This window comes from Ovis canadensis, chromosome 17 (genome assembly GCF_042477335.2).
Source record: "Ovis canadensis isolate MfBH-ARS-UI-01 breed Bighorn chromosome 17, ARS-UI_OviCan_v2, whole genome shotgun sequence".
Taxonomy (NCBI): Eukaryota; Metazoa; Chordata; class Mammalia; order Artiodactyla; family Bovidae; genus Ovis; species Ovis canadensis.
Window position 1 is genome coordinate 47,355,467 of NC_091261.1, and position 23,460 is coordinate 47,378,926.

General features: G+C 35.2%; 1 protein-coding gene across 3 annotated transcripts in view; it reads left to right on the top strand.

The window, feature by feature from the left end:
• FSTL5 (follistatin like 5) overlaps nt 1-23,460 on the top strand; it is an 873,413-nt gene that overhangs the window by 544,048 nt on the left and 305,905 nt on the right. For all 3 annotated transcript variants that reach the window (XM_069557498.1, XM_069557499.1, XM_069557500.1), the window contains exon 6: nt 19,840-20,006. In XM_069557498.1, the coding sequence (XP_069413599.1) occupies nt 19,840-20,006 (167 nt within the window). The remainder of the gene's footprint in view (nt 1-19,839; nt 20,007-23,460) is intronic.

Here is a 23,460-nt window from a genome sequence, read left to right on the forward strand (position 1 = left end):
CACAACTATGTTGAATGAAAGTGGCAGTAGTGGACATCCTTGTCTTGTTCCTGATCTTTAAGGAAAATCTTTCAGTTTTTACCATTGAGTATGATATTAGGTGTAGGCTTTCCATATATGATCTTTATTATGTTGAGGTATGTGCCCTCTACACCCACTTTGTTGAGATTGTTTGAATTTTTGTCAAACACTTTTCCTGTTTCTATTGAGGTGAATATATGATTTTTACTCTTTATTTTGTTGCTTTACTTAATAGTTTGTTAATAACAGTGTTGAACCATTCTTGAATTGACTATTGAACCATTCTTGAATCTTTGAGATAAATCTCTCTTGATCACGGTGTCTGATCCTTCCTTTTAATGTATTTTGGTATCAGATTCTCTCTATTTTTTTGAGGGCTTTCACATCTATGTTCAGCAGGGTTGAAAGTGAAAGTGTTATTCACTTAGTAGTGTGCAACTCTTTGCAAACCCATGGACTATAGCCCACCAGGGCTCTGTCCATGGAATTTTCCAAGCAAGAATATTGGCATGGGTAACTATACACTTTTCCAGAGAATCTTCCCAACCCAGAAATCAAACCTAGGTCTCCTGCATTGCAGGCAAATTCTTTACCATCTCTGCAACCAGGGAAGCCCATGCTATAATTGTGTGTGTCTGTGTGTATAGTGTTATTGTCTGGTGTTAGTATCTTTTATTTGGTATCATTTATTCTGTACATTTCTTCCATTGAATCAGCTATACCAACTCTTTTCTTTTTATTTTTTTATTTCTATTTTTTCCCACCTGTTAATATTTAAGCAAAACCAGTTATAAATCATTTCTTCATGAATTTAAAACAAGCATAAAATATATTCTCAAAATAATAATTTAGACATATAAACAAATGTCATCTGATAAAAAGTATGTATTTTATTGCAGAATAATAACACTTAACAACATAAAATTAATAATACAAAGTTCAAACTAAATATAAAAATATGGATATTTGACACTTTATTACAAAAATATATATTTCAGATGCTGGAATTTATCAGTATATGGGTTTGATTCCCTTTTTTATTTACTTAACCAAGAAATACCTGTTTTATTTGTATTTCATACAATGCTATAGTTTAGACTATTATTATTTAAGGATCACTAAAACCTCTTTCATGTTTGCTTCAAAGTTTCTTTCAAAAATAATTGTATTTAATATTTCTAGTCAGTACTATTTAAAAAAATTTTCCAGATGAGCAGGATATAGTAGCCAGTTAAGTCCTCACAAAATTAAGAAACATTGTTGAAATGACACAAAAAACTGAGATTTTTGCATGAAAAAAGCTTCAAAATGTAGATTCTGATGTTTATTGCACAGTACTTCTTTTCTCAAATAATCAAGTGTGCTTTGGCAGTTCTGAGATCTACACATTTAGAATTTCAATTAAAGTCATGCAAGTTCTAATTTGTATAAATGCATTTTCAAATTGTATAATTTAAATCCAGTACACTAATTTTAGCAATCAATATACAGAACATTCATGCACAGTTATCTAGTTCATTGTAAAATTGCTCACATCTCTTCTTTGTTTTGATGATGAAGATAAATGACCCTAGATGTGAGTTCTTAGGTATTTAATTTACCAAAGAGCTTCCACTTGTATTGCATTTACATGGGACTTGTAATTTCAAGGTAGTGATATTATTTTAAATTATGGCTAGAGAATCCTGAGACATATATATTTAAAGTAATTAAAACTACATTCATATACAGAGAAAAGCCATTCCAAGCTTTGCAAGTGATAAGGAACTATTATGGTATAGCAACAATCATAGGTTTATAAAGATTTTTAAATTTATGAATTTTTATTTTGGGAGAGGTACAAATAAACAAAGAAAATCTCTGTGTTTTTTTTTTCAATCCTAGTCCTCTCTAGAATTATATCAATAGATCATAAATAAATGTTACCCATCCTTTCATTAATATTTTGTAAACTCAAACATGAATGAGAACAAAAGTGAGCAAATATTGGCAATTTTTTAGATGAGGGAATCTGAGTTTTTATTGTTAATGAAAAACTACACCAGACAAGTTACAAAGACGAAGAAGACTTTATGAAGACTGTGACAAGAGAAGGAGAGATTGAATTCAACTCCACTGAACTGGATTCGGACATGTGTGTGTGCTAATTGGCACATATTGGATTTAAACTGTTACATTCTCACAGATACTGAAATCAGGGTACTATCTTCCTTGATCATCAAAGGGAACCTCCTAGGACCTTGAGAAAGACACTCATATGTTATAAAACCCAGAACAAGCTTGGAGAAGGTTTATATCTCAGAGGGGCAGAGAAAGCATTTATAATTACAATTTTTCTAAGACAGGGAGATCAGAGGCTTATAATCCAGATAAGTTTTTGTTGTTGTTGGTTGTTGTTTTTTAATGGTTTAGTCAAACTGAGAAAAGCATGAAGGCAGGCTTAGACAGATCTAGGTTCCTCCGATTTCTTAGAAAGAAAGTGGTAGCAGAGGTGACTTCTTCTCAAAGCATTTCTATTAAGCATCTTTTTGGTTAAAGACACATTGGAATTAAAATGTTTCCTATTAAAATGTAAATATTCTCTTGGTAATCAAGCTTGTTCACAGACTAGTACTATGAATGACTTACATGCCAAAATCAGATGGCATTTCTGGCTGAGAATTGTGCCCTGAGAATAAGTATTTTGTTGGGAAGAATAGGGGAGAAATGATCACTGTTCTACATGATAAACTTGGAGAATATAGACCCAGTAGGATGCCACCATCAGGGACTAAGAAATTGCATTTGGATAAGACAAATTTAACTTACATTTACATTTTGCACTGAATTCTCAAAGTCACAACTGTTGTAGTTTTAATAAAAATTTATTCTTTTGTTATTTACAAGGGACTCAGTGATTGGAGATTTACAAACTCACCTATGTATAAATGGCTAGAATTTTCACATATCCTTTCTGTAATTACTTTATACTTAGTGTCGACTAAACAAAAAAAAAAATGCACAACCTAGAAGTTGAGAGTTATGCTTTATTCAGGGGACATTTTAAGACTTTAAGCCCAAGAGACACACCATCTCAAAAAATGCTGAAAGACTGCTCCAAAAAGGCAAGAGGAATTAGCCAGGATATGTAGAAGCATTTGCAATAAAAAACAGGTAGTCTCCCTTGTAGTGCTCAGGGGTTACAAAAGATTACTATTTATAAAGAATAAAAATAAAACAGTCAAAAAAGCAAGAGAGTTCCAGAAAAATATCTACTTCTGCTTTATTGACTATGCCAAAGCCTTTGACTATGTGGACCACAACAAACTCTGGGCAATTCTTAAAGAGACGGGAATACCAGACAACCTGGCCTGCCTCTTGAAAAATCCATATGTAGGTTAGGAAGCAACAGTTAGAACTGGACATGGAACAACAGACTGGTTCCAAATCGGGAAAGGAGTACGTCAAGGCTGTATATTGTCACTCTGCTTATTTAACTTATATGCAGGGTACATCATGAGAAATGCTGGGCTGGATGAAGCATAGGCTGGGATCAAGATTGCCGGGAGAAATATCAATAACCTCAATATGCAGATAACACCACCTTTAGGACAGAAAGTGAAGAAGAACTAAAGAACCTCTTGATGAAAATGAAAGAGGAGAGTGAAAAAGTTGGCTTAAAACTCAACATTCAGAAAACAAAGATCATGGCATCTGGTCCAATCATTTCATGGCAAATAGATGGGGAAACAATGGAAACAGTGACAGACTTTATTTTTTTGGGCTCCAAAATCACTGCAGATGGTGACTGCAGCCGTGAAATTAAAACATGCTTGCTCCTTGGAAGAAAAGTTATGACCAACCTAGATAGCATATTAAAAAACAGAGACATTACTTTGTCAACAAAGGTCCATCTAGTCAAAGCTATGGTTTTTCCAGTAGTCATGTATGGATGTGAGAGTTGGACTCTATAGAAAGCTGAGCGCCAAAGAATTGATGTTTATGACCCAGAGAGATGTTATGGGGAGGGAGGTGGGAGGGGGGTTCATGTTTGGGAACGCATGTAAGAATTAAAGATTTTAAAATTTAAAAAATAAAAAACTAAAAAAAAATAAAAATAAAAAAATAAACTGTGGTGTTGGAGAAGACTGTAGGGTATCTTGGACTGCAAGGAGATTCAACCAGTCCATCCTAAAGGAAATCAATCCTGAATATTCATTGGAAGGACTGATGCTGAAGCTGAAATTCCAATACTCTGGCCACCTAATGTGAAGAACTGACTCATTAGAAAAGACCCTGATAATGGGAAAGATTGAAAGCAGGAGAAGGGGATGACAGAGGATGAGATGGTTGGATGACATCACTGACTCAATGGACTTGAGTCTGAGTAAATTCCGGGAGTTGGTGATGGACAGGGAGGCCTGGCATGCTACGTACAGTCTATGGGGTCACAAAGAGTCAGACATGACTGAGCAACTGAACTCAACTGAACTGAACTGAATAAAAGAAAACCAGATATATCAAGTTAAGGAACTCAGTGCTTTTCTCTGTATGGGAAGATACAAGAGTCTGGGCTCGTTGAAATCATTCCTTTGATATGCACCTCAGCTCTCTGGGGCTAGTATTCTGCGTTTCCTCAGGGTGCGCCCTTGGTGATGGCTACAGCAGCTGACTGCTAGGTGGTCTTGGCAGTGGGCCGCCTGTTTGTCTCCATTGTGAGCTTTCTCAGGGCTTACTGTCAGGGCAGCCCGGATGCAATGGCTTCATGGCTGCAGCATTCTTTGTTTACTAATATGACAGGCAATATTTTAGTCCTCATTAGTGTTCTGACCTAGCGAATGAGCAGAATCTAAGGGATGATACTTAAATAACTAAAGAATGTTGAAGGAAAGTAAACTAGCAAAGAAGTGTTTCTGTTTACTAGGTAACTTTCTATGAAGGGGCAGTGTACATAGTTTAGACTTTGCATACCATAAGTTTTCTATAGCAACTGCTCAACTCTGCCTATAAAGCTAAAATCAGCCGTAGACAATAAAAGCACAGACAGCAGTATGAATGGATATGACTGTGATCTAATACAACTTTACAAAAGCAGGTGGTGGGTCAGATTTGGTCTATGCATGTAGTTGCTAAGTTGCTAAGCACAAATAATGGGAATGCATGTAGTTGCTAAGCACAAATAATGGGGACATTTGCTGATATGAAGATGGCTCTAATAATTCAATTCTTTCATAGCCTATCTGAGTTAATGCTCTAGTTGCAAACACATGGTGATATCCATGGTGTTAAAAAAAAAAAAAAACGAAAACAAAGGGCAAGAACTAAGAATTTGCCAATAAACTTGAAAGTGACAAGAAAAAGAAAGGCTCTCTAGACATAAATGTCTTTGGAGTTGAAAAGGGCAATTCATTAGCTGATTAGTGCTTGACTGGATTGAGAATAGCCAGCTCCCTTTTTTGTAATTTTCTAGTCATCAATCTTGAGACGCTTTTGACCTGTGCATTACAAGGGAGATTCCCAGGCTCACAGCTGACGCTACTTACTAAACCTGATGCTTTCGCAATTGTAAATGAATAAATTAGTATTTCAGGATAAACAAAAGTATCCTGTGGTTTTGATTAGCTCAGTCAATCCCCAATGGCCTAATTAATTTTGGATGAATTGTTTAAATTTGTTTCTGGATTTGCATAGCTGAAGCCCAGTCTTCTGATGCTGTTGAAGGGCTGCCAAAATGTACAGCCAGTGTTCAATTCCCCATTCTTCACATCTATTTGCTGTAACATCTTAGAGACTCTAACTCAGTAAAATTTCATAGTGAAGGCAAATGCTCCGGATCCCAGTTTCAGTTTTACCAATAATAGCAGTGCATTATGACTAACAGCAATCTCTCTTACCTGAATTGTTTTAATTAGGCAAACAATGCTAAAGTCTTTTTCAGTAGGAAATGTTCAAATTCTCTTTCACTGTGTGGAATGAATAGTTCATTCATTCAGGTCTGTCTGCCAGACTGTATCTTTAAAAATGGTGAATTTTTTTCAATTTATTAAAGACAGAGCAAATAATGCGTTGTTTGATTGACTCTTGCATTAACATCCTAGGGTTTCCCAGAGATAAACTGGGAATGAACACAGGTTAACTTTCTTTCCTTATATCTGGAATAGCTTTTAACAGGCCACTGAGCACACAGTTAACATACAGGAAATGGGTATTGATTAGACGATCGCTTTACCTTGACTGATGAATGAGTGTTCACAGCAAACTCCTCATGTAGGATTGTATGAGAAGTACTTCTATGCAATTTCTTACCCCAAATTACTACACTGAATTCTATCTATAAATTATCATATACTTTATATAAATTACTAGAGCTAGCAAGATGATTCAGTGTTTTAAGCATTTAGATTTTTAGATCATAATATAACATTTTCTCAAATCATGTATGATGTTTATATCAATAAATTGTATAGGGAAAAAGATACTTGATTACTTCAACATTTCACTGATATTTTTCACAACTTTTTAGAAATAGAAAAGTGATTATCATTATGTTCCAAGCCTTTTTAAAAACTGTTTATTTTATCTTGGAGTGATTAACAATGTTGTGGTAGTTTCAGTTGTACAACAATGTGATTCAGCTATACATGTACATGTGTGCCTGCTAAGTCAGTTAATTCCTGTCTGACTCTTTACAACCACATGGACTGTAGACTACCAGGCTGTTCTGTCCAAGGCAAGAAAACTGGAGTGGTTTGCCATTTCTTCCAAACTCAGGGATCAAACCCGAATCTCTTATGTCTCCTGTATTGGTAGGCAAGTTCTTTACCATTAGCACCAAGGGCACCCCACTCCAGTACTCTTGCCTGGAAAATCCCATGGGCAGAGGAGCCTGGTGGGCTGCAGTCCATGGGGTCACCAAGAGTCGGACACAACTGAGCAGCTTCACTTTCACTTTTCACTTTCATGCATTGGAGAAGGAAATGACAACCCATTCCAGTGTTCTTGCCTGGAGAATCCCAGGGATGGGGGAGCCTGGTGGGCTGCCATCTATGGGGTTGCACAGAGTTGGACATGACTGAAGCAACTTAGTAGCAACAGTAGCACCACCACCTGGGAAGCCTTGTACATGTGTGTATTATTTTTTTAGTTACCTTCCCATTTAAGTTGTTATATAACATTGAGCAGAGTTCCATGTGCTGTATTGTAGGTCCTTGTTGGCAGTCCATTTTAAACACAGCAATGTGTACATGTGTGGGGAGAGAGCAAATTAGCCAAGATGGCATTATCAGGCTCTCTTGCCCCACTTTTTGTAAATAATGATTATGTAACAGCTGAGATCACTTACAGCACAGTGCATGTACACCAAGCGGTACTTGCTTGCTCACAAGCTACTTAGTGCTGTAGGGAAGTATAAGTTCCACCTAAAAAGTGGCAGCATTGCTGCTGCATCATGGCTGTGTCCACTGGGTCAGCCATGAGGAGAGACTGTAGCATGTCTACTGCCCACGGCTGCTTCACCAACCAAGAGAGAACACTGTTATGGCTTCTGTCAGCTGGGGGAAGACTGCATTGTGCTAGGTTATGCCATGGCTGCTGCTACAGCTGTTGCATCAGCTAGGACAGAATAAACATGTCCGCAGCTACTATGGCTCCTCAAGTCTCCTTCCAGTCTCTTAGCCTGCACCTTGCCTACCCTGGGTTCAGTGAACAGTGTGGTCAGCGTGAACAGCAAGACAATTGGCTCTGTGAGCTGGATCAGTGAAACATGTAAATCTCAAACTCCTGGTAACAATAAATTCATTCTGTAAGTCTGTGAGTCTGTCTGTGTTTTGCAAATAAGTTCATTTGTATCAACTATTTTAGATTTCACATGTAAGTGATATCATATGATATTTGTCTTTGTCTGATTTCACTCAGTATGACTATCTCTAGGTCATCCATGTGCTGCAAATGGTATCATTTCATTCTTTTTAATGGCTGAGTGGTCCATTATCTGTATGTACAACATCTTCTTTTTCTATTCATATGTCAGTGGGGGTTTACTTTGTTTCCTTGTCTTGGATATTGTAAACGATGCTGCAACAAACATTGGGATACATGTATTCTTTTGACTGTATCTTTTTCTCCAGATATATGCCCAAGGGTGGGTTTGCAGTCATATGACAACTGCATTTTTTTTTTTTTTTTTTTTTAAGGTATCTTCATACTGCTTTCCAAAGTCATAGCCTTTTTTTTTTTTTAAACATACATATATTTAAGTTCAACCTCAAGGGCACTTAGTTTGTAGATGAATGTAAAACTAGAGCATAAGTAGCCTGATGGGTCATGAGACTTTTTTTTTCTCTCATGCTTGAATAATATCTGTGAAAATTAAACCCATGTGATTTTATATAAGCAATACCTTTCTCACCTTTCTCAAAGAAATCATAATGTATATTTATAAACTGGGTGAAATGGTGCCTATCTTAACATACAAGCACTTCAACAGCTCTTCACTAGTAATATCATCTGCAGGTTATGGAGAATTTACTAAAGGCCCGGAGTAGTTATAAGTGTTTCAAAACATCATATCTTATCTTCACAATATTTCTAAGAGGTACCATCTTTTCATAAAAAAGAAAAAAAAATGAGAGAGACAGAGTTTAAATCACTGTTCGAAATAAAACCTGGTAAACCATCAAGCCATGTATCAGATCTGAGTGTTGCTGGTAATATAGGTCATGCCTTCATTCCCCATGCTATGAAGGCTCCTTTGTCAGCATGTATCTTTTTAAGACAACTACTGTACAGAATATCCAAAGATAGGGTGTTTTCTTTCTTCTCACCGATTGTGTTCATGAACCTAAACTCCTCTTTTTGTGTCCTATTGCATTCGGGAAAGTTCCTGTCTGATCGCAAGATGTCTGGTGAAGCTTCAGTTATTTAATTCTTCCTTACCTGAGGGTACCGTAATTAGAAAAAAAATGTTAGGATCACTAAACATCTATTCATAGATGTGAAGATTAAATAAATCAACTACTTAGAACAATGTCTTGGCAAATGTCAGGTAAGAAGTGAGTGAAAGTCGCTGAGTTGTGTCCAACTCTTTGCAACTCCATGGGCTATGCAGTCCATGGAATTCTCTAGGCCAGAATAGCGAAGTGGGTAGCCTTTCCAGCTGAGCCACAAGGGAAGCTCAAGAATACAGGAGTGTGTAGCCTATCCCTTCTTCAGCAGAGCTTCCTGACCCTGGAATTGAACCCAGGTCTTCTGAATTGCAGGCAGATTCTTTACCAACTAAGCTATCAGGGAAGCCTTGTTGACAATTATTTCCATTTATTCTAGTCCTACAAAGAATGACTCCCTTGTTAGGAGACACTAAACTTGGTATAATATATATTGAAATATCAGTACCTTATTATCCCTGGCTATATACTTATCATGATAAAATTGTCCAGTTGTATGCACTCCAATTTTTCCAAATCATAAAGTTGAAATTAACTTGACTACTTTGGGTAGCTAACCAAATTCCCTGTTGGGTACAATTTTTGTTAGATCAGGTTTCAAACAAAAACTATTTTTCATAAAGAATTATTTTTCAAGCCGTTAGTGTCATACATATCATTGAATGAATGGTCTTATTCTTCAGTTTAAAATTCAACTATATATAATTTATTTGAAAGAAAGAAAATAAAATGGAACAGAAATGTTGAATGGTAATTGTATTATATTTGTAAGACCACAGAAAGAATATCAAAATCATGAATAAATAAAAAGGAAAATGAGGCTGCCTATTGTGAACATGTAAAACTACTTGAAGTATTGTCAAAATACAGTCCTGTCTATAATAATATATTTTCCTTATTACTAGTTATAAAGTGAATAAGAATAAAATTCTACTTTTGAACATGGACCTTTTTGCTTCATTGTTTTATAGAAAAATCTTTTATGGAAAAGTCTTTTTAAAAATATATCCCCATAGCTTTTAAATCCCACCAATGACAGAGAAAAAAAATGACCTTTGGTTTTAACTACAAAATACTTTTATTTATGTTTGTGATTATAAGTCCTTCTTTCTTTCAGAACTTGTGAAAGAAATAATTCTATTCTCACTTAAATTCTCAGAAGTTTCTTCACTAGTGGCTTCTTTTCCTGAGGATAAACTTGGGATTTCTTTTTCCTATTCCTTGTCAGATTCATTTTTCCACATTTAAACCTCTCTACTTTTTCCCTCTGTTCAGTATATTGAAGATACTTTGAGAACATATCTATTGCTTCCTCTGCATCGTCTTTATAACGCTTGAATATTCTGCCATCTCTGTGTCATACTATAGGCTTCCACAAGGCATATAGATAACTGAGTCCTTGGAAACATGAGCTGGCAGGGAAAGTTTCTCTAGCCGAGCTTCATTTACCAATGCAGAAAGAAAGTTTTAGGTGAAACTATTTTTCAAGTTATGTAACAATTCATGTTGCTTCAAATTCTTCTTGACATTAGATTTAGTGATCCATACCAATCTGGAAGACTTGGCTTAATTTGTATCTCACTGATTATTTGTATATTTTGAACACTTTTTCAGATTTTTCTTAGCCATGGATTAATTCATTCATAAAACATTTTTTTGAGTCTCTTGTTGGTAGTTCTTTGGAGCTTTTTCTTACCAATTTTCAGAGTCTATTAATTCTATATATAATAACTTTGCTAGCTTTGTAGATGGAAAGTATCTTTTCCTGCTTTGTGGCTTGCATTTTTGGTCCATTAATAGTATCTTTAGAAATCTGTGTGAGGGTCAGGAAGCAACAGTTAGAACTGGACATGGAACAACAGACTGGTTCCATATAGGGAAAGGAGTATGTTAAGGCTGTATATGGTCACCCTGCTAATTTAACTTATATGCAGAATACATCATCAGAAATGCTGGGCTGGATGAAGCACAAGCTAGAATCAAGATTTCCAGGAGAAATATCAATAACCTGAGATATGCAGATGACACCACCCTTATGGCAGAAAGAGAAGAAGAACTAAAGAGCCTCTTGATGAAAGTGAAAGAGGAGAGTGAAAAAGTTGGGTTAAAACTCAACTTTCAGAAAACTAAGATCATGGCATCTGGTCTCATCATTGCATGGCAAAAAGTTGGGGAAATAGTGAAAAAAGTGACAGACTTCATTTTCTTGGGCTCCAAACTCACTGTAGATGGTGACTGGAGTCAGGAAATTAAAAAACACTTTATCCTTGGAGGACTCCCCTGGTGGCTCAGACGGTAAAGGGTCTGTCTATAATGTTGGAGACCCGGGTTCTATCCCTGCGTCGAGAAGATCCCCCGGAAGAAGGAAATGGCAATCCATTCCAGTACTATTGCCTGGAAAATCCCATGGACAGAGGAGCTCCATGGAAGAAAATCTATGACCAAACTAGAAAGCATATTAAAAAGCAGAGACATTACTTTGCCAACAAAGGTCCATCTAGTCAAGGCTATGGTTTTTCCAGTAGTCATGTACGGATGTGAGAGTTGGACTATAAAGAAAGCTGAGTGCCAAAGAATTGATGTTTTTGAACTATGGTGTTGGAGAATACTCTTGAGAGTCCCTTGGACAGGAAGGAGATCCAACCAGTCCATTCTAAAGGAAATCAGTCCTGAATATTCATTGGAAGGACTGAAGTTGAAACTGTAGTTTTTGGCCACCTGATATGAAGAACTGACTCATTAAAAAAGACCCTGATGCTGGGAACAATTGAAGGCAGAAGGAGAAGGGGATGACAGAGGATGAGATTGTCAGATGGCATCACTGACTCAATGGACATGAGTTTGAGTCAACTCCAGGAGTTGGTGATAGACAGGGAGGCCTGGAGTGCTGCACTCCATGGGGTCGCAAAGAGTCAGACATGACTGAACTGAACTGAACTGAATAGTATCTTTTGAAGAGAAAATGATCTAAATAATAATGTATCAAACATATAAATCATTTTGTAAAGGTAACTTTTTGGTCCTTATTTAATAATTCTCTACCATAAGATTTTGAAGATATTTTATTTACATTATATATTATTATAAATATATTTATTGTTATTATAAATGTGTATAATTACATTATCATGCACTCTTGAAGTATCAAAGTTTTAAAATTGAATACATATTTAAGCACCTTGTTTTCTCACTTTTCCTCTTGTATCTTTAAGCTTCCATCTAAAATCATTTTCCTTTGCCTGAAGAAATGCCTTCAGAATTAAACTTAAGTTACTAGACATATATTTTCTTACTATTTTTTGAAAGCATATTTATTTTAATTTGTATGTGTGTGTATAAAATTCTAAGATTGATTTTACTTTGTTTCATCACTTATATAATCCCAGTAGCTTCTTGTTCCTATTTGCACTCATGGTATCAGTTACCTAACTCTCCTTACTGCAAAGTCAATCTGTATTTTTTCATCTACATAATTTTTAGATTTGTCTTTTATTTTCTTCAATGTCACTACTGTCTATGTGTGGATTATTCTAGTGTTACATTTGCTTTGCTTGACATTTGATGATCGTAAACCTATAGATTAGACTCTCGATATTTAGAGAAATCTCTTAGCTACTATTTCTTCAAATACTACTTCTGCCCAATTACCTTTGTTTCTTCTAGGTTTCACATACCTTTTTGTGTATATCTCAAATTTTAATTTTCTGCTTTTAATTCTGTAATGTTTCTTTTAAGCTCTTTCTCAGTTTATGACTTTTTTTTATTATGGGTATAATCTGTTCTTAATGACATCAATTTAATTCTTAATTTCAGGTTTTTTTATGAATTTGGCCAAAAACTTCATTTTGTTTTTCCATAAGTTGGCTCTAGTAGCACTTTGTTGTCTTTTTAATTTCATTCAAAGCAATTTTGTTTGATTGTATTGTGACAATTATCATATCAATGCACATTCAGTTCAGTTCAGTCACTCAGTTGTGTCTGACTCTTTGTGACCCTATGGACTGTAGCAGTCAGGCCTCCCTGCCATCGCCAGCTCCTGGGATTTACTCAAACTCACGTCCATTGAGTCGGTGATGCCATCCAAACATCTCATCCTCTGCCGTCCTCTCTCCTTCTGCCTTCAATATTTCCCATATCAGAGTCTTTTCTAATGAGTCAGTTCTTCACATCAGGTGGACGAAGTATTGGAGTTTCAGCTTCAGTATCAGTCCTTTCAATGAATATTCAGGACTGATTTCCTTTAGAATTAACTGGTTGGATCTCCTTGCAGTCCAAGGGACTCTTTAAGAGTCTTCTCTAACACCACAGTTTAAAAGCATCATATCTTTGGTGCTCAGCTTTCTTTATAATCCAACTCTCACATCCATACATTACTAGAAAAACCATAGCTTTGACTAGATGGACATTTGCTGCAAAGTAATGTCTCTGCTTTTTAATATGCTGTCTAGTTTGGTCATAATTTTTCTCCCAAGGAGCAAGCGTCTTTTAATTTCATGGCTGCAGGCACATCTGCAGTGATTTTGGAGCCCCTCAAAAATAAAATAATGTCTGTAACTGTACATTAAAGTTTACCAAAACTGGTAATTTTGTGTGTAACCATTTTAATATTGAAGATAAAAGAAAAAATCCAACATTGTGGGCATATTATATTATTTCAAGAAAGGTAAAAATGCAATTGAAACGCTAAAAGGAAAATTATGCACTGTATAAGAAGGTGCTGTGACAGATCGGATATGTCAAAAGTGGTTTGAGAAGTTTCATGCTGGAGATTTATCCATTGCTGGAGGATGCTCCAAGGTTGGGTAGGTCAGAGGAAGTTTATAGTGATCAAATAAAGACATTAATTGAGAACAAACAGTACACCATGTGGGAGATAGCCAACATACTCAAAATATCCACATCAAGTGCTGAAAATAATATGTAGCAGCTTGGTTATGTTTATCATTTTGATGTTTAGGTTCCACATATGTTAAGCAAAACAGCCTTCTTGACCATATTTCTGCAGGTGATTCTCTGCTTAAATGTAATGAAAACATCCTGTATTTTAAACAAATTGTAATGGGCAATGAAAAGTGGATATAATGTGTACCATAATGCAGAATGGAAGTGATCATGGGGCAAGCAAAATGAACTACCAACAACCACACCAAAGGCCAGCTTCACTCGAATAAACTGATGCTGTGTATATGGTGGGATTGAAACAGAGTCCTCTATTATAATCTCCTTCTGAAAAACCAAGTGATTAGTTCCAACAAGTACTTTTCTCTGATCAACTAAAAGCAGCATTTGATGAAAATTGTAGTCAACAGGAAACATAATCTTCCATCAGGATAATGCAAGACCACATATTTCTTTGTTGACCAGGCAAAAACTGTTACAGCTTCCCTGGAAGTTCTGATTCATCCACCATATTCACAAGACTTTGAACCTTTAGATTTCCGTTTATTCTGGTCTTTACAAAATTCTCTCAGAAAAAAGGAATTCAGTTCTCTGGAATTCAATTCTTTTGTGACCAATGCAATATTTTCTACTTATATAATTTATATTTGGCTCTTTAATCAACTTATAATGTTTGTAGATTATACATTTAAGTTATTTTTTTAGAATTTCTAAGCTGATTTTGCTTTGATAAACCTAAATTTTACAAACTTGATGATTTGTTACTGTTGTTATTTTATTTATCCTTATTTTCATACCTTGTTCAGTAACTAAGTCATGTCTGACTCTTTGTGACCCCACTAACTGTAGCATGCCAGGCTTCCGTGTTCTTCACTATCTCCCAGAGTTTGCTCTGACTCATGTCCATTGAGTCAGTGATGCCATCTTACCACCTCATCCTCTGTCATCCCTTTCTCCTCTTTCCCTCAATCTTTCCCAACATCAGGGTCTTTTCCAGTGAGTCAGATCTTCACTTCAGGTGGCCAAAGTACTGGAGTTCCAGCTTCAGCATCAGTCCTTCCAATGAATATTTAGGATTGATTTCCTTTGGGATTGACTGGTTTGATCTTGCTGATCATTTTCATAATTCTCATAATGCTATAGTCTTTTTTTGTGTGTGCTATGTGATCCTTCATTGTTTACTGGATATTTTATTTAAAATTTTTATAACAATAGTTAGATAAACTAGAATGATGTTATCTTAATATGGAGAGGAAGACTGTTTTATGAAACACCTAGAAAAAAGTAGCCTGCAATTCACATGTTTGCTAGTAGAGTGAGACACTTTAAACTCCTGTCACAGAGGGAGATGGTACCTATCCCATCTATTCCATGCCTCTAGCTATGAGAAACCACATAGGGCATTTAGGCTGCTCTGTCATCTTCTTATGGTGGAAAAATTCCCAAAGCACTGTGACACCATTCAGGACATAGGCTGGGAAATTTCTCAATGTCTTACTTCTTTCCTAGTTAAGAATGAGAAAAAAAATTATCTCTTTCATATATTCTTTAAAATATATTATGTGTGTTTAATTCAGGGTTATTTATTTGTTTGTTGCTATTTTATTTCTTTAGTGGAAGAGTTTGTCCAAACTGTCTAATACATTGCTATTGAAGAAGTTTCTAATTCTTATCTTAAATTCATTTTGTTTTGTTTTTATAATACACATTGTTATATAAGTATATAATAGTTTATAGATAATCAATTAGCATAAAAAACATTTTTTCATAATAAGTTAATGTATATATTGGCATGTCTAACTTAGATCAGACTTAACATTTATTTGGAAATCACTTATTTCTTAATAGACAATGCCACAATAATTTCCCAGTTAAAGAGCTTGTCATTGACTATGGTTTTCTTACTATGAAAATAATTAATTCATTCCTTCTATACTTCCTAAATGTCTTTTATTGTGATTTTTTTACATTATTATCTGCTTTTAATTAATTAATAATTTCTGTTAGTGGAATAGAGAAGGGAAAATACATGTTATTTGAAAATATCACTGATAAAATATCTTCTAGGTATCATTCCTACAGTAGAAATTATAAGCATGATCAGCTCAATAAATTATGAGACTAATATTTCAATCAATTAAATAAGATATTCAACATAAGTATATACTTAGGAACTTGAAAAGATGTAGGTGTTAAGAAGAACAGAATTCTGTTTATGACAAATTATGATATACAGAATTGATTTTCAGTTACTAAGATGATCTTCTTATATAAACTGGTGTTTCACAAATAGTCAAAATATTTTCTTCCTTTCTGTACTACTTGAAATTTACATAATATTTTTATTATAGTTCTTATTGTTATTCTTATCAACTAGTTGCTATTGGAATAAAGCAGTTAAAGTTGTATTCAACTACTCTTGTCTGTCCAACTTCAGGTTCTGCTAGAGGAGAATTCAATTTTTCATGCTTTTGAAAACAAACACTTTATAATCCTCTAAGTCAAATTGTGAAAGTATAAAAAGAGATCCATAGAAAAACTATTTTATTGCCTCTCAGCCTTTCCAAGTAAGAAAACAAAAGAAGCTGATCTGGAAATGGCAGCAATAGTCTTCATAATACGAGATCAAAAGAAACACCACAACTAGTCTCTGGTTTCTTCTTTGAATTCTTGAGACAGCTTCCAATAAGAGGCCAAACTTATAGGCCAAAAAAAAAGTACTGACATGTTTCAAAAAGCTCAGTAATATCTGTTATATCTAACCTACGTGCTTTTACCTTTGGTCAGGACATTAAATGACTTGTTGTCATGTGATGCATGATTTTAAACAAGACCTTCAAATGAGCATTATCATTGGAGCTAAAGAGATAGAGTACTAAAATGAAAGACGCTGCATTGCGCATAACAGTTGCTTGCCTGTACATAACTAGCATAAGATATTTGCGGACAGAATGCAAACAAAAATGTTATCATTGATATATATCTACAAAGTTGTATATTAATTGTAACTGATATATAATTAAATTTTTAACATTTTTTCTTTGAAAATCGTATTTCTAGACTAACAACTATGATCACTAACATACACACAAACACTCAGATACAATCAATCTCACCTCTTTAAACGGACTCACATAGTTTCATAACTGTTTTTGTGAATGTATTTCTAGGTATAAGCATCATTTCTCTATGAAATATATGAATGTGACATATTTTATAAACATTTTGCTTACCATAAAAGCATGTTGAAAGACCTTAGAGTACAAGAATAACAATATTTAACATTTGTGATTTTTTGAGACTAAATCTTAGTCTGGTAATAACTAAGAGAAAGATGATTAATAATGAGCATGTCAATTTTGCAAATAAAATAAATCTTGCAGCTAAATTTTCTTAAGGAACGCATCACTTGATTTTGAAGAATAACTTGTAAATATAATTATATTTGTGCATGTAGCTCTATGTAATTATTAAGGAAAAGGTGAAATGTGTAGCATGAAACCTTGAGGAAAAAGGTCTAAAGATTTTTAAAAATACATATTAATTAATAGCATATATTACTGAGATAATTTTTAAAATCATTTAAAACCATAATCTCCAAATTAACATAAAAGTTTTTGCTGTGCATGTTAATATTCCCTGGGTGAATAGTAATTCTTAATTCTAATTAGGCAAGCTCTCAAAAAATTACATTTTAAAAGGATGTCCTACATAATGTTATGCCAAATCTCGGCATTTATTTTAAAATATTCATGTTATCTAATTAGCATTGTAATATATAACTACCAAAAGCACAACTATTTGAATGGCCTAAGACCTAATACCAGATGCAAAAGTTTAGTGAAGGTATTTCAAGGTGATTCAGTACCAACTCTATTATTAAATGTCAGAATAGCCAATGTTAACATGCTGTTTTCAGAATCAAATGTCTCATTATCTTGTACATGATTTTATGAGGAACCAGAAACTGAAATTCAGGAATGCTAATGAAAATTGTTAATAATTCTTATGTGGTACCCTACATTATGTTATTACTTTTATGGTTTTCTGTCTTCCCTTTAAGTTTGTAATATAAATAAAAAGACATAAAGATACCCTATCTGCAAATATCAAAAATGTCATGTGTCTAATTAGTTAAATATATTTTCTTTTAGAGATTTTATATAATTATATATCTATAGAGAAGTACAACAGAGTGAATATTACAGAAAAGATAATTGAACATATTCCCTATGGTCTTGTTACTCAGTGAACATTGAAATAAAATGTGAATATGGATAAACGTCATTAAGGAACATTAAATTGTCAATACAAATGACTGGCCAAGACACTTGTTCCTCATTGCTTTCATTTCATTCAGTGATATAAGGAACAAAAGAATAAATTTGACTGAGTCTCTTCTGATAGGGTTTTTCAATTTCAAAAGATTGCCTACCCCATTCTTTGACCACACAAAATAATGAGGGCTTGAATAACTATGACTTTTAGGTTTAAAGACAAGATTTTATATAACAGCACTTAACAAGTGCATGTAGGGGACAATATGTTAAATACTGGCCTTCTGAGACAAAGATGTGTGCTATTTTTGATGTTACAATTTTTAATAGTACCAAAACTTCAAAGAACTGTTTGTTGAATGCACTCTGTGTGCTAAGTCGCTTCTGTCCTGTCTGACTCTTTGTGACCCTATGGACTGTAGCCCTCAAGGCTTCTCTGTCCATGGGATTCTCCAGGCAAAAGTACTGGAATGGGTTGCCATTTCCTCCTCCAGGGAATCTTCCTGACCCAGAGATAAAACCCACATCTCTTGTGTCTCCTGTATTGGCAGGCAGGCTCTTTCAAAAAAAGTCATTTGATTAGAATTTACCTTCCTCCTTAAGAGGTAGACAGGATTCAGAGAGAGAGAGAAAGTTCAAGTGGTGAAAAGGAAGGGAGCAGACAGCACTAATTGTACCTGATAATATTGATTGCAAATTAAAAGCCACCACTTTTGACAGCCAATTCCCCCATCATAAAAAAAATATCATCAACAGCAACAAAGGAAAAAATGAGAGTTATAGTCTCTCCACTTCCACAGAAATTTCAGTGAGAATAGTGATTTTGCTCTTTCTTTCCTGAAAGAGACTGAGCAAAATCAAAATGCACAACTCCATCATAGCATAGAAATGATAGCGAGCCAGTGAATGTCATTTGAAAACTAAAGGGCAATTGTCATATGGATGAAGACAGGGGATTATCCCAGGCATTTCTCCTGAATGACACAGTTCATTCCCAACATTGGTAAGGACTGTCTGGAATCAGGACAGGAAAGCAGATCCAGATTCAAATTATATTTCCTGCTATAGCATTGTAATTAGAAATATGTTAATGATTATTTAAGTATATGTAAATTTTATGAATAAGGAAATGGCTTTACTGTACTCACACTGTGTGACAGAGGCAGCTGACAGAATTTTAGGAAATTGTTGTTTAGTTGGTGAACTTCAGTTTTTCCTCCTTCAACTTCCCAAATAAATCTTACTCCTTTAGAGTCAATTTATGTTTCCCAGCATAATGATGCATTTTACCCATTCAGCTATGCTAGTGTTCTGTGAAGCCAGCCAGCAATGATCTCACCTCACCCACAATATAAATCTATCAGTGAATAAACAACATCATTTTTATTTCAATGCCAGTGACACACTACATGTCGATTTGGCAGTTAAATAATTTATCTCTCTTCTGGGTGCAATCTGCCAGGCTTATTATAACTCTACTCCTGATATTCATTTCATGTTTAATAGTTCTGTGCCTCATGAGGATGCCTGTCAATCAATGAAACTGAAATGTCATTCTGACCTTTTATTGGAAACAATTTACTATTTTTCTCATTTCATCGCAAGCTTTGCTCCATTTTATACAATTTAAAAGCTTTAATTAGTTGTATTCAGAAACTCTGTATTAATTAACTTTACGAAACTACATGCTCCTCAATATTCCTGACACTTTATCTTTTCAGAGGTTATCCAGTTGAGTCTGCCTGAAGATCAGAAACTAAGCATCACAGCGGCAACAGTGGGGCAGAGTACCGTTCTGAGCTGTGCCATTCAGGGAGCACTGAGACCCCCCATCATTTGGAAGAGGAACAATATTATTCTCAACAACTTAGATTTGGAAGACATCAATGTGAGTACATCAACAGAGGTTGTGTATAATTTGTGTATCTCATGTGATATAGTCTAGACCTTGTGAATTCTGAGGAGCTTAATGAAATCAGATATTACAATTCAAGAGAATTATTACACTGTCATATCCATTCTACTATCTGGAAGGCATTTATTGAATATTTAAAATTATCCAAATCACTTGTTTAAGCATGGTAAGCACGTTATATACCACTGTGTTGGTGAAATTGCCTCAACTTAAATCATAAAGTTCTGGCTCTAAGAATTTCTGTAATTACCAACAACTAATTATATGGCAACCCACTCCAGTACTCTTGCCTGGAAAATCCCATCGGAGGAGCCTGACAAGCTACAGTCCATGGGGTCGCAAAGACTGGAACATGGTTGAATGACTTCACTTTCACTTTTCTATCTCTATATACTAGCTATTAGAGTTGCAACAGCCTGTAGCTTATGAAGTGTTAAAGTGGATAAAGGCAGTTTTAGCTTCAAATACTTCATAATGTGTTAGAACAACGCATATTAATAAAATAAATAAATGGTTTATTTCCTGGAATGAAGGAATATATTTCATCACTCTTTATACCTAGAGATTCAGAATCTAAATTCAATAGGGTACAGCCCCCATCATGAGACAAAACCTGAACAACTGCAGGAATTAATTTCTTCTTTCCATGTTGTCTGTTGAAAATGAGCATGAAGAAGTGACCATCACCTTAGATGATGGAAAGAAGTGAAAATTGTATGCTATGGGATGTCCATAGAAAAGAGTTGAGCCAATTCTTTTCCTTAGTGATGCATTTGTGTATAAATTTTAGTTATCTTTTAACTCTTGCTTAAGAGAGCCATCACCTATGCATTTATTCTTTGCTACTTTATAAAGAATCCCTAAATCACAGGTGCAAGATATTCACTCATATTTGTTACATTTTACTAATATTCTTGTTTAATGTCTTTGAATGCTTCAAAAGAGAAATGCCTCCAAATTTAAATTTTTTATGTTGATAAAAGTTTTCTAACTTTGCTTATATCTGGGAAATTTCCTCAGGTTATATGGAAAGTAATGTTTAATTTGCCAAGATGCTAAGACACTTTGTGCCATAATCTCAGGATCATTCAAAATTGTTTAAGAGGCATGGCCTTAAACAAAATCACCTCAGATTTGTGTTATGGATTATTGTGTTTGTTTTTTTTTTCAATTGAGGTAAAATGGTATATAATATTTTGCTTGTTTCAGATGTAAACCATAAAGCAATCAATCTTTGTACACATTACAAAGCAATTACCATAATAAGTCTAGTTACCATCCATCATCATGCAATTGACCCCCTTCACTCATTTCCCCAACTCTTTTACCCTTTCCAATCTGATAACTGCCCATCTGTCCTCTGTATATACAAGTTTTGTGTTGTATGTTTGCTTTGTTTTTTATACTCCATATATAAGTGAAATTGTCTGATTTATTTCATTTAGCATAACACCCTTTGGTCTGCTATAGAAAATGACATTTCCTTCTTTTTATTTGGCTGAGTAGTATTCGCTCTGTGTATATTTGTGTGTGTGTGTGTGTGTATGTGTGTACCTATATATGTATGTGTGTATGAGAGGGAGATAGAGAGAAAGAGAGCTCTCCTCAGTTGCATCCAACTGTTTGTGACCCCATGGACTGCAGCCCACCAGGCTCCTCTGACCATGGGATTTTCTGGCAAGAATATTGGAGTCAGTTGCCATACCCTCCTCCAGTGGATCATACTGACTCAGGGATTGAACTCATGTCCCCTGCTTCTCAGGTGGATTTTTAAACTGCTGAGCCATTGGAGGGAAGCACTCAGCAGGTAAAGAATCTGCCTACAATGCAGGAGACACAGGAGATATGCATTCAATCCCTGGGTCAGGAAGATTGCCTAGTGGAGGAAACAGCAACTCACCCGAGTATTCTTGCCTAAAAGATCCCATGGAGAGAGGAGCCTGTAGGGCTACAGTCCATCGAGTCACAAATAGTTGAACATAGCTGAGCAACTGAGCACACACACACACAAATATATATGCATCACATCATTATCCATTCATCCATGAATAGGCAGTAATTTGCTTCTATATCTTAATGTTTGTAAATAATGCTGTATTAAACATAGAAACACATATATCTTTCTGAATTAGTGTGTTCATTTTCTTAGGTTAAGTACACAGACGTGGAATACCTGGATTATATGGTAGTTTTATTTTTAATTTTATGAGTAATCTCCATACTGTTTTCCACAGTGGCTGCACCAATTGACATTTCTACTAAGAGTGTACAAGGTTTTCCTTTTTTCCACATCCTCTTTAGCTCTTATTATTTCATGTAGTTTTGGTAACTGTCATTCTAACAGGTGTGAGGTGATATCTTACTGTGGTTTTGATTTGCATTTCTCTGATAATGATGTTGAACATCTGTTTATGTGGCTGTTGTCAATTTGAATTTCTTCTTAGGAAAAATATCTATTTGGATTCTTTACCTATGTTTTTGATTGGATTGTTGGTGCTTTGCTATTGAGGTATTTAAGGTATTGATATGTTTTGGGTATTGACTCCTTTACCAAGCATGTGGTTTGCAAATATCTTCTCCCATTCAGTAGGTTTCTTTTTTTTTTTTTTTCAGATGGTATCCTTTGCTGTCCAGAAGCATTTTATTTAATGCACTCTACTTGCTTGTTTTTGCTTTGGTTGCCATTGTTTTTTGGCTAAGAGCCCAAAAGTCCACAGGAAGTGTGATATCAAGGAGCTTTGCTGTTGTTGGTCAGTCACTCAGTTGTGTCTGTGACCCCATGGACAGCAGCATGCCAGGCTTACCTTTCATTCACTATCTCCAGTAGTTTGTTCAAACTCTTGGAGCTTAGCACCTATGTTTCCTTCTAGAAGATTTTATGGTTTCAGGTATCACATACAAGTCTTTAATCCATTTTGTATTTATTTTTATGTAGGGTGTAAGATAGTGGTCCAATTTCAGTCTTTTGCATATGGCTGTCTAATCTTCCCAACACAATTTATTTAAGGGACTATTCTTCCCCATTGCATTTTCTTGGTTTCTTTATTATTAATGTTATTATCTGTGAGTTTATTTCTGGGCCCTTTATTCTTTTCCACTGATACATGTATCTGTTTCCATGGAAGATTATTTTTATTACTATAGGTTGTAGTATTGTTTGTTGGAGAAGGCAATGGCACCCCACTCCAGTACTCTTGCCTGGAAAATCCCATGGATGGAGGAGCCTAGTGAGCTGCAGTCCATGGGGTCGCCAAGAATCGGACATGACTGAGCGACTTCACTTTCACTTTTCACTTTCATACATTGGAGAAGGAAATGGCAGCCCACTCCAGTGTTCTTGCTTGGAGAATCCCAGGGATGGGGGAGCCTGGTGGGCTGCCATCTATGGGGTCGCACAGAGTCAGACACGGCTGAAATGACTTAGCAG